Source organism: Podarcis tiliguerta (assembly GCF_965153285.1).
Source record: "Podarcis tiliguerta genome assembly, chromosome: 17".
In the NCBI taxonomy this organism is placed as follows: Eukaryota; Metazoa; Chordata; class Lepidosauria; order Squamata; family Lacertidae; genus Podarcis; species Podarcis tiliguerta.
Window position 1 is genome coordinate 11,771,700 of NC_139550.1, and position 12,760 is coordinate 11,784,459.

Genomic DNA, 12,760 nt, shown 5'->3' on the forward strand with positions numbered 1-12,760 from the left:
CAATGCTAGCATGACACTCTAACCTTGGTTCTCCCATTCTCCCTTGCTGCTCTTATGCCTGGAATTCTTTCTCAGAGGATCTACGCAGTGTCCAAGCCCTGTTCAAGCATTATTTAAACTCCTAAGTTCCCACCCTAGGGAGGTGGGGGGAATAGTGGAGACAAGTGTTAGATCTGCCCCGTGACAGTTTTGGTCACCTTCTCTGAGCTGGCAAAGGGACCATCTGCAACGGAGACCCTCTTGTATCCATGGAGACACCCCACGGTTTTTGAAACCTCCTTCACCCACATGCTTTGAAACAAAGGGATTCCAAACTGCATAGAAACCCTCCTCTCAGACAAGAGGTTCCACACGGCAGACAATCTCCTTCCAACTTGAAAACAGGCATTGTGGGGGTAAGGCAGAGCTAATTCAGCACCCTTCACATAATAACTTTTAAAAAACACCTGAAAAAAGGCCTCTCTTTTCTGTCAAACCCCTCCTCAAAACCCACTTTCCTCATGGAACCTTTGGCTTTCCACCTTCCATCTTTCTCGCTAGCTGGATGAAGCCGATGTGCTAACATCAGTTACTATTTGCCCATTGTTACTTTCCCATCTCCCATTCTCCCCCAGCCCCCGGTATGTTGTTCTCCCTAGTGTCAAAAAGCAAAGACTTAGTTGTCTTTTGGGAGGCGAAGGGGCAGAGCATTGCCTTCTTCACTTATGCAACCTTGAGGCAACTGCCCAGTCTGCCAAACGGCAGAGCTGGCCCTGCTCAACAAAGTCTCACATACAATTAGGCTGATACTGATGTAATACTGGGGCTCCCTTACTTCAGGTCACATATTCTCTCTCTCCAGTATCTGCTCATTCTCCAGTCCCACCCTAACTGCAAATAGCACAATTTGCAGTTAGATTAACCAAGTTAAGTAGGGTTTACAACCCAGCTTCAAGCCCGAGGTCAGAATCTTGGCTAAGTGAGAGGCCTGGTATTCCTTAATCACCGACATCTCCCTTTAACTGTGAGTGGGATTTTAAACCATGGATAAAGCCTGTGGTATATGAGAGCATAAGATCCTCCTATCCACTCCCAATTATTGAATAAGAGTTAGCTTTCACTTAGCTAAACTCCGAAATCATATCTGCACCAGTACATACATATGCATATACACTGCAGAGAATCTGTCTTGTACTTGCTCTGTTTCTTATGCATAGTCACATAGATTAGACTGTAAATCTCCCTCTCACTCGGTTCTTTCCCACTCTACGCCTACTGTACATTGCATCCACTATCATCAACATGCCTGTTTATTCTACTCATACCCAACTACAGCATACAGCTTCATTTAGGCACATACATTTCCATTTCACTCACAAGTCCTTTCTGTCTGTCTGTCTGTCTGTCTGTCTGTCTGTCTCTCCCTCTCCCTCCATTTCCAATACAGGGTAAAATCTCATCCTTGAATTTTCAACCCTGTTCTGGTGTCTGGTGTTTTCCAAAGCAAAAAGATAACAAGAAAAAACAAAAAAACAGGTTTGCATACCATGTATGGACACAACTCACTCTCTCTCTCACACACACACACACACAAAATGCTTTGACGCAAAGTTTCTTTGCATGCTCCTATTTATGAATATGCTGTGATTAAACATTGGAAACTATTCTGAGAAAATGCACAAATGCACCTGCTTGTGAGAGCCACATCTGTGTTCACTCATTTTCATTACATGCATATTAAGCATATATTTTGAATATTTTTGATCTGGCTGCTTATTCTGCACACAGCTGGTCATCTTAAACCCACCTACACTTACATATTAAACCTAAAAAACTTGGTGGAACTGCAGACATATGAAGCCAGATCTCCTTGGATTTTAGGTGGTGGTGCTGTGTATTTTTTTTAAATGCCGTGTGAACGTAGTGCTTTCAGAACTACCTACACATATTATAAGCAGTGGGGTTTTTGCCACGACCGTATGTGCGTTACATTTGCAAGGCATATGCCGCTGGTGGCATATGGCTTGGGGTAACTTCCTGAAGTACTAGCTGTACTCATCATGAAAACCTCTGAAGACTCTACTGTTCTAACAACAGCTAATTTTGAGCAGACAAAAATCAGGCAAAGAGGCTAGAGTGGTCTCGAGCAGAAGAAGCAACAGCAGGGGCATCATTTAAGATTTTGATAAAGGGGTACTGCGAGATATTTTCAAGATTAGATTACCAAAACAAAAAACACAAAAACACATTGTTTACTTTTTAAACCAGTTCTTTCCTGCTTTTCAATGAGGCTCTCAAGATGGCCCACCAGAGGGCTAAAAACAATCCAAAGTATCAATCAAAACCGTTAAGTCACAATAATATGAAAATACTGCAGTAGACAACAAAAAGTTGAGAACAGAAACGAACAGCCAGGAAGCAAGCAGGGCTTTTACAAATGTTTACTGCTGCATCTTTCGTTTTTTAACACCTCAAAACACCTACAAGCAATATTAACGATTCACCAAGACACAAACACACACACACACCTTGTTTTTTGTAAGCAAACAGATGTATGCTTCTGGCAACCATCAAATCTTTGCACCATCACTCCAAGAAGCACTCTGCTGTTTGGCCTGAGAAGGGAGCTCCTATTGGTGCCAATGGAAGCAACCTTCGCAAGTCAAGTAACAGCTAGAGGCAATTCTTGTCAGGACTGCCGTGCAGGAGGAAAAGCTTAAAATCCACCACTACTGCACTTTTCCCATTTTGTTTGCCCCCACTCCACCTCGGCCTGTTGTGTCCAATTTAGAAATGATAATAATGCAACCATCTGAAAGCAGCCCTGTTTAGGGAAGCTTTTAATGTTTAATAGGTTATCGTATTTTGGTGTTTTGTTGGAAGCCGCCCAGAGTGGCTGGGGAAACCCAGCCAGACGGGCGGGGTATAAATAATAAATTATTATTATTATTATTATTATTATTATTATTATTATTATTATTATTATTACTACTACTACTACTAATACCTCAAGTGGGCCCAAAGTGCAAGTTGGGCCCAAAGTGCTAGTACTAGTCTTTGAAGCATCAAAAATAGATTGAGGAAAGTGTCACCTTAAGGCCCACATGAACCTCCCCGTGTTTTATGATAACTCTGCTCTCTTGCCCATCACCACCAGGAAGATGGCTGCTGTATACAGGACCTGCTCACTTTTGCTGTGGGATCCTCTCTCTGTTGAGAATTGACTGCCTCCTCTCTTCCTACTTTCAGGCAGGTGGTCTAATATTTTGTTCTCCTTTCACTGCTTTATCATCTCTTCTGCTATTATAATGTTGTGCTTTTCTTATATTTTTGCCCACTATTTTGAATAAAATATTTCTATTCAGAAAAGGAAGATGATACATATTTATGAAATGACACAGTAATAAACAAACCAGGAAGCTCTGATTACCAGATATGGTGGCCTTTGAACAAAAAAACAAAAAAAATACAGCCAAGAAGCCATCAGGTTCAGTTTATGCCTAGTAAGTCTGAAACTACAAGGCACTGGGCTGGTTTTGATATATTTATATCCTGTCCATCACAAGAAGCTTACAGGAGAGTAAGTGACACTTTCAGGCACTCTCTCGTTCAGATACTGAGCAGATCCAAACCAGGTAACCTTTACTCCTGGAACTATAGAGCAAAGAAACACACTCTGGATTCACCCATCAGCTGACTAGACATACACACAGCTCAGAGAACATTACAGCAGGTGGAAGACCTGCCTGGTTCCCCTTCCAAAGGCCAGAAAGGGAGAAGAGGAAGAGGAAGAGGAAGAGGAAGAGGAAGAGGAAGAGGAAGAAGAAGAAGAAGAAGAAGAAGAAGAAGAAGAAGAAGAAGAGTTTGTACTTGATATCTCACCTTTCACTCCCCTTAAGGAGTCTCAAAGCAGCTAACAGTCTCCTTTCCCCTCCTCCCCCATAGCAAACACTCTGTGAAATGAGTGAGGCTGAGACTTCAGAGAAGTGTGACTAGCCCAAGGTCACCCAGTAGCTGCATGTGGAGGAGCGGGGAAGCGAACCCGGTTCACCAGATTACGAGTCCACCGCTCTTAACCACTACACCACACTGGCTACAGGGTTCTGCTTCTCTCCTCCCTGCCAGAAACATCAGCTCTGTTAGTTGCCCTTGGGCTACAGAAGATTTCCAGTTGAGGGAAAGCCACAGCAATAGCCTCACTGATGCTTACTGGGATGGGCAGAGGGAGGAGCCAGGTGGCAGAGTGGTCAGAGCTGTACAGTGAACTATTGGAGCCAAGTTTAACTCATAGGGTTAAATAAAAATAAAAAACACAACTCTATAGTTTTATAGCTTCTAATGATTGCCACCAGAGCTTTTTTTTTAGCCAGAGTTCACAGGAGCTCATCTCATCCACTTCTCAGGTGGACGCCATTGGCATTCTGAGAGAACAAGGGAGAAGTTCGTGGTGAGCTCTTCTTCTAGAAAAGTAGACTTGACCCCCACCATCTATTACTAGACCTTCAGAAAGGTTATTAAGAAACCACCAATCCTTCAGATGCAGCTACTGATGAAGCAGAAACCTCCAAAATGGGACTAGAGCTAGAGAGAGAGAGGGAGAGCTATGACTCACGAGATAAAATCTATTCCACGCTTCCTGTTTTATTATTAATTACAGGCAGTGGGCGTCTCTAGTCCCACAGGAGATAAGATAGTCCAACACAACTGGTGTGCTGCTACCACGGTGGCCTAGTGCCATCTGGTGGACCCACAGATACCAAGCAAATCCAATAGGAAACATTGGGAGGCTTCGGGGGAAAGTAGGTATTCTAAGCCACCTCCCTTATTTAATTTGGAAAGTGATGTTTCACATACCTGCGCCTCTTAAGTTGTATGAGAAATGCCCTTGAGGAAGGGCAGACTGCCACATCTATTGGCAGCATTATCAGCTGCAGACATGTTTCAAGAGCATCCCCAAAGCTTCTCCAGTCCAGCATCCTGTTTCTCATGGGGGCCAACCATATGCCCCTCTGGACCAAGCAGGCTATGCCCCCCCCCCTTCTGCCTCCCACCCCACCAGCAACTAGTATTTCAGAGAATGCTGCCTCTGATCTTTGGGTTAGCATATAACCATCAGGACCTATAGCTTATAGCCACTTATAGCTTTATCCTACATTATGTTGTCTAATCCATGGGTAGGCAAACTAAGGCCCGGGGGCCCAAATCCGGCCCAATCGCCTTCTAAATCCAGCCCATGGACGGTCCAGAAATCAGCGTGTTTTTACATGAGTAGAATGTGTCCTTTTATTTAAAATGCATCTCTGGGTTATTTGTGGGGCATAGGAATTTGTTCATTTTTTTCTTCAGTATATAGTCCAGCCCCCCCACAAGGTCTGAGGGACAGTGGACTGGCCCCCTGCTGAAAAGGTTTGCTGACCCCTGGTCTAATCCCTTTTAAAGCCTTCTAAATTGGTGGCCCTCACCACATCTTGTGGCAGCAAGTTCCATGGGCTTACTACGCACTGTATTAACCCTGCAACATGTAACTTTCTTTCTACATCTTTATGCATCAGATCCCAAATGGGGCTTTCTTTTCTCTTGTTCAATAGGAACTCATTTGAATTTAACAAGATAGATATAATTGCAAACAACTAGATTTTTTTCCCCAGCACTTCTTTTCATAATACATATATTAATCAAATGAAAAATAAAAAATGAGATTCTTATCTGTCTGCTGCCTCACAGAAATGTCTACTACATCATAAGTAAGAGTGGTTTGACAGCGGAACAGTCTCCCTTGGGAGGTTATGGACTTTCCTTCATAAGCAGAGGTTGGATGGTTATCTGTCATGGATGTTTTAGTTGAAATTCCTGCATTTCAAGGGGTTGGACTAGATGACCCTTGGGGCCTCTTCCAATGCTACAATTCTATGAGAAGTCACTGTGTATCTGGACTCTGAAGAGAAGGTCTAGTTTATGTTACTGGTTTCATATAAATGTGTATTGCACTGGTGTTCTGTTGAGATCTTCTGATTCTGCTATATAAGCAACGGTCAGACCGAATGCTGTAAAATTTGTCTCTTTTAAATTGTTCCCTAAATAATCACACTTTAGCCGTAAACTTCTCCAAAACTGCCAGAAACCATACCTCCAAAATAGACAGCACCTAGAGCAGGCATCCCCAACCTTCGGCCCTCCAGATGTTTTGGACTACAGTTCCCATCATCCCCGACCACTGGTCCTGTTAGCTAGGGATCATGGGAGTTGTAGGCCAAAACATATGGAGGGCCGCAGGTTGGGGATGCCTGCCCTAGAGATTAATACTCTTGACCAAACATGACCAAAGTTTTCTGTTTGTAGCATCAGAAAGATGCTTCACAGTTCCTGATAAAAGTGGTTGCAAGGTGGAACAAGGAAGTTCTGGCCACGTTCTTGCAATGTTGCTCCTTCCCAAGTCACAATGTAATGTGAGAAACCCCAGACACCAGCTTCTCCCTCTGCCAGCCCCGCCCCCCCAGGAGCTGCAGTGGGGGCTCCCCTTCCCCATGGCCCTGAGCTGCACCGCAGCCATTCCCATGCAAGAGATTAGAAAAGAGCTGGTTTTGTTCTATGCGTGGTGCACAGGATGGATAAAAATCAATGATTTTTAAATATATATATATATATATATATATATATATATATATATATACATAATAATAAACAGATTTTTTAAAAATTTAAATTGGATTTTAAAAATTTAAATCAGATTTTTTAAATAAAATGCTTTTGGAGGAAAAATCTTTCTAAATATAGTTTCCTATTTAAGTTATAAGGTAAAGGTAAAGGTACCCCTGCCCGTACAGGCCAGTCTTGACAGACTCTAGGGTTGTGCGCCCATCTCACTCAAGAGGCCGGGGGCCAGCGCTGTCCGGAGACACTTCCGGGTCACGTGGCCAGCGAGACATCGCTGCTCTGGCGAGCCAGAGCCGCACACGGAAACGCCGTTTACCTTCCCGCTAGTAAGCGGTCCCTATTTATCTACTTGCACCCGAGAGTGCTTTCGAACTGCTAGGTTGGCAGGCACTGGGACCGAACAGCGGGAGTGCACCCCACCGCGGGGATTCGAACTGCGGCAAGCCCTAGGCGCTGAGGCTTTTACCCACAGCGCCACCCGCGATTTAAGTTATAGTATAGTCCAAAAAGACTATTCATCAGGAAATAAGGATTTGTTTTAAGTTTTTCATGTGTGCTAAAACTCAGTCTATGTTTTGTTTTTTTGTTTAACCACATCAGTTAACAAACAGGGATACATATGCTATAATGTTATTGTTTTAGGTAAATAAGTTGTTGAAATTGTTATTAAGGAAATGATTATATTTCTCCTTCCAATGAAGTACAGCAGAAAAGTTGTCCAAATATAAACAGTTAACTTATTAAACCTCGCAATGATTTCACAATGATCTGTCTTGTATTTCAAATAGTATAACCAAATCAGTAATTTTTGAAATGGCTGTAAAAACTACTCTGAAAATTTATTATTCCAAAAATGAAAACTTCATCTGGTTGTAAATATTAAGATTATATCAGCAACAATGTAGGAAAATGTAGAAAAATGATTTAAATCAAGTCTTACTGACTAGTCGTTAAAATTGTGATTTAAATCGTGAATCAATTTGATTTAAATCAAATCTCCCCTGGTGGTACATACACACACCTGAAAACTCTTACCAGAGGAACCATTTAATCCCTTTATATAACATACAAATAAGCCCCCTTTCACAAGAGACTTGAGTTTATTTGACCAAATGTAAGAAGGAGCAAGGGACGCGGGTGGCGCTGTGGGTTAAACCACAGAGCCTAGGACGTGTCGATCAGAAGGTCAACGGTTTGAATCCCCGCGACGGGGTGAGCTCCCATTGCTCAGTCCCAGCTCCTGCCAACCTAGCAGTTCGAAAGCACATCAAAGTGCAAGTAGATAAATAGGTACCGCTCCGGCGGGAAGGTAAATGGCGTTTCTGTGCGGTGCTCTGGCTCGCCAGAAGCGGCTTAGTCATGCTGGCCACATGACCCGGAAGCTGTACGCCGGCTCCCTCGGCCAATAAAGCGAGATGAGCGCCGCAACTCCAGAGTCAGTCACGACTGGACCTAATGGTCAGGGGTCCCTTTACCTTTACCTTTACCTAAGAAGGAGCAAAGGAAGTTCAAGGCTTGTTGGAAGAAGAAACTACACAATTTCAACAACCTCCTTTCTCTTCTCATTTCAGAAGATATGCAAGGCACATCCAAATTAAGGCAACCGTCTTCGGGTTTTTTAGAACTGAGCTACACCAGCCAAAGATCTGATGGAATGCAACATCCTCGCCACACGTTTAGCCTAGACAGGTCTTTAATCTTTATTCCAGCTGAAGGAACTGGGGGATATTGGCCAATTCATTTAGAGCAGCTGGGAGGACTATGTCTGGAATATGGTCATAAAAAGTACAATCTGCTCGCAGAAAGATATACATCTGGGAGAGAGGGATGAAGAGGAAGCTGCCTTTATTACACTAAGTGGGCTGCTTAAATACGGCGCTAGAGATCGATCCAGTCAATAAGAGCCTGTAATTAGAGTCTGGGGCCATTCCGCTGCACCTCTCCAAGACAGCATTATAAATAAGCTGATTTGTCAACATTGGCTGAAGCTTTCTCAGTCACAAACAGCCAGAGCCAGTATCTTTAAAAACACATGCTTGAATAATTCCTACATACTTGTCTAGGACAGAAGCCAAGCAAGAAGCAGCAGCTCCAATCTAGGGAACCAGGGAGGGATGTGGGGAGACCAGATGAGCAACCTTCGTCAGGCCCCAAAACAGATTGGCTGGAAATTATTTTGGGTTGCTGAGGCTTAAGAGCTGATATTCTTCCACCTAAGGGTCCCAGCCTAAATAAAAGCACCAGTTTTGCTTTTATTTTACTTATTAAAAGTGTATCATAGAATTGCAGAGTTGGAATAGACCCCAATGGTCACAAAATCCAACCCCCTTCAATGTAGGAGAGCACAGACTGTATTCTACAGTGTGATCTTCAGTTCATGTGGGCAAACACTGAGACACCCCCCCACACACACACACAGTACCCTGGGCAAGTTGAGTACAGTGGTACCTCGGGTTAGGTACTTAATTCGTTCCAGAGATCCGCACTTAACCTGAAACTGGTCTTAACCTGAAGCACCACTTTAGCTAATGGGGCCTCCTGCTGCCACTGCGCCGCTGGAGCCTGATTTCTGTTCTTATCCTGAAGCAAAGTTCTTAACCTGAAGCACTATTTCGAGGTTAGCGGAGTGTGTAACCTGAAGCGTATGTAACCTGAAGCGTATGTAACCTGAGGTACCACTGTATTCTCCCTAGAATATGCCCCACAAACCTATTTGCAGCATGTAGGTAGATTCTTCAGGGGAGAGGCCTCCCTCAAAGTGGAAAAAAATCGGAAAGCCACAGGAAAGTCCTCCAGATGTTGTGGACTACAACTCCCCATCATCCCTGACCGCTGACTATGCTGGCTGGAGCGGATTGGAGCTGTAGCCCTCAATATCGGGAGAGCACCAAGTTGGCCACTTCTACTGCAGAGAAATCCAGCCCTGAGTAAAGTTGGACTAGACTTGTTTCTTGCACTCATTTCTCACCCACCCTCCAAGGAACTTACAGCAGTTTACCCGAAACTTTCCATCCCAATTCCACTCAGGCCCAGATCTGCATTGCTTCAGACATAGAAATGATTTGCTATTCCTAACCCTCCCTAGACCAAATTCTAGGCCAGTTTACCCTCCAGATTCCAACTGCAGTGCAGGGGGCATCAACAGTATACAGCAATTTTCTATTCCAAGTGTCAATATGTTTCATTCAGGATCACAACAAAAGGAAAGACAAAAAAATAAACGTAAGTCTTCCTTTGCTGGTGTTACAAGACTTCAAGCCACACTTCTTTGTGCACCAAAACATCATTTTAAAAAAATTCTTCCATTGCAAACCAAATGCAGTAACAACCAGCACAACCTGCACAAGCAAATCGGACAAAAGAAAGAGAAACATTCCTATTAGTGCCAACAATGGGGAATGTTCAGCACCTCAAACCCAGGCTTCACCAACTATTCAGATTCATCTGCTGGAACAAATTGAGTGAACATATATACAACTCGGCACGCAAGGGGAGAAAAGCAGTAATGTGTACCATACAGAATGTCCCAATCTCAAATTATATCTTCCATTCAAATGTAAAAGCCCAAAGGCACCTTCTTTCCAAAGCTACCTAGAAAAAACCCTGTTACCATAAATACTCCGCAGGCAGCCTTAGCTTTCTAATAAAAAGCCTGTCTGGCTTTCTCCGCTTTCGCTTATTACACAAGGCACTTGCTAGTCTCAATCCAGTTTGGAGAATTCAAGATCTGCCTCCATATACCTTATTATTGGAGTCGTATATGAACAAATGGCCCCTGTTGTGCATTGTCCTTGCTACATCTGGCCTCTGGTGCCGTGCAGGTTCCAATGATGAATAAAAACAGCCCTGATCAAGAAGCCTGGAGAGGAATCCAGTTTCTTCTGCTCCTATCTTATTGATTAACAAGCACATGGAAGTCTAAGGCATGCTAAGATGCCTGCGAGCACAACTGGGCCAGAAACAATTTCACTCAGACCTCTAAACTCATTTTCCTGTAAACACACACACCAGATCCATGATCCTCGGAAGACTTAAGCATGGACTAATATTAAGGCAAAGGGACACAGGTGGTGCTGTGTGTTAAAACACAGAGCCTAGGGCTTGCCTATCAGAAGGTCGGCGGTTCGAATCCCTGCGATGGGGTGAGCTCCCGTTGCTCAGTCCCAGCTCCTGCCAACCTAGCAGTTCAAAAGCACGTCAAAGTGCAAGTAGATAAATAGGTACTGCTCCGGCGGGAAGGTAAACAGCGTTTCCATGCGCTGCTCTAGTTCGCCAGAAGTGACTTAGTCATGCTGGCCACATGACCCGGAAGCTGTACGCCGGCTCCCTCGGCCAATAAAGCAAGATGAACGCCGCAACCCTAGAGTCAGTCACGACTGGACCTAATGGTCAGGGGTCCCTTTACCTTTTTAATATTAAGGCAATGTTTGCCAAAGTTTTGATACTCAAGCCACATGTTTTCTAAATTAAAACTGGAGGTGCACTGTTCACTCTTACACTAGAAAGGAAGGGCATATATTGTCTCAATCATCTCCCAAAACTAAGGATAGGTATTCTGTTTCCAACTGTGAGATAGTATACTAGCACTGCCTGCTGACATCCTGTCCTCCTCTTTGTTCAGTGAGTCAGGGTTCAGGGGTGGGATTGTGCTTTCTGGGCAATGGCAATGCTTCTGGGATACTGCTGCACCCATAACCCACGCTGCATCAGAGAACGTTGGTCCATCTGTTACCTCCTCCCTTGGTACAATGCTGCTGGGTAAGCATTGGCAGCCATGACACATCAATGGTGCATCACATTTTCCTGCTCCAAGTATCATATTGCAGGGATAGGCAGATTGTGATCTATTGGTAGACCATGGGAGTAGTTTTTAGTAGATCAGCAAGTGAGGTTTCGTCTCCCAATGGTTTAAACAGCAGCAAACAAGAAAATGGTCCTCCACCCCCATTAGGTTACTGAACCAAGAAAAAGCTTGCAGGAAAACTATGTGTGTGTGCAGACATATGCCTGAGAAACAACTGTCAGGTCAGATCTAATCCTGAAAACAAATGTCTGCTCTAAACATGTGCTCACAGGAACTCTGGTCCTTAATGCTAAGGGTTGTATTCAATGCTAGTCCTATTCCAAGTAGACCCACTGAAATTAAGAAGCCTAAGTTAGTCAGACCCCTTACTTTCAATGGGCTTACTCTGAATATGACTGTCAGTGGGTACAGCCTTACAGGGAGAATTCAACACAGAACTAAGGAGAACATTCCATCAGTGCAACTAAATGTTCTCCCCTTCTCCTCCCTGAACCCCTAAATCTGTTCTGGGGGTTTCCCCAACCCCCTGGAGCAGACTTGAGGATGACACAAGGTGCAAGCAGAGGAAGGAGAGGGGAAGAGGGGGAAAGTCCCATTGAGTAAGCAATAATTGCTTGTGCAAAATTATTTAAGGTGCATATCGTCCTAAATATCCAAGAGCCGCCATGCACCATCACTTGGCTCCGGTGAAGCTTGAGTTTCTAGTAAAAAACAAAAACAAAGGAGGCCCTTCAAGCCTCAGGCTTGTCCATCCCTGTCCTAGAATGGCGGTAGAATCCAACGCGCTGGTGTAATGTCTTCAGCCCCTCTCCCAGTGCAGAGTGTGGGATCAGCTGCACTAGGAGTGGTCAAAATAAATGTCCATAACTAGAACAGCAAAGATAAATGTGATCGGCATATAGCAGGCACTATCAATGTATTACCATTCATTCAAAGAACAAATAAAAATCATTAAAATACAAGAAGTTCGATCGTTTTGAAAGCATCACCCTAGCACAGCCGGACGGCAGAGTTAGAGTTAATGTTGTATTCCCACAACGGAAAGATAATATAGTGCCTCACCTTCAAGAGTTCCCTTGGGAAATCTTTGCCTTCATTCATTCCCTGAAGGTTGGCAATGAATTCTTGACAGGACATCTTTTTGCCAATATTCTGAAAGATAAATGACACATACATATTAATGCAATTCTCAGAAAAGAAAAGGACAGTAGCCTATAAAATGAGTTGCATATTAAAAGCTCTAATTGATATTTCCCCCCATGTTAAGTTAAAAACCAAGTTGTTAGCAGCAATCCCAGGGTAAGAGACATTGTAAGGGTGTCT

The 12,760-nt window shown here is 43.8% G+C and overlaps 1 protein-coding gene and 1 long non-coding RNA gene across 10 annotated transcripts in view; both read right to left on the reverse strand.

Annotated features, from left to right (window-relative positions):
- LOC310668040 overlaps window positions 1-12,760 on the reverse strand; it is a 1,372,673-nt gene that overhangs the window by 140,563 nt on the left and 1,219,350 nt on the right. The window lies entirely within an intron of this gene.
- PSD3 (pleckstrin and Sec7 domain containing 3) overlaps window positions 1-12,760 on the reverse strand; it is a 148,884-nt gene that overhangs the window by 73,551 nt on the left and 62,573 nt on the right. For all 9 annotated transcript variants that reach the window (XM_083419562.1, XM_083419558.1, XM_083419561.1 and 6 more), the window contains one exon: window positions 12,500-12,589. In XM_083419562.1, coding sequence (XP_083275688.1) covers window positions 12,500-12,589 — 90 coding nt within the window. The remainder of the gene's footprint in view (window positions 1-12,499; window positions 12,590-12,760) is intronic.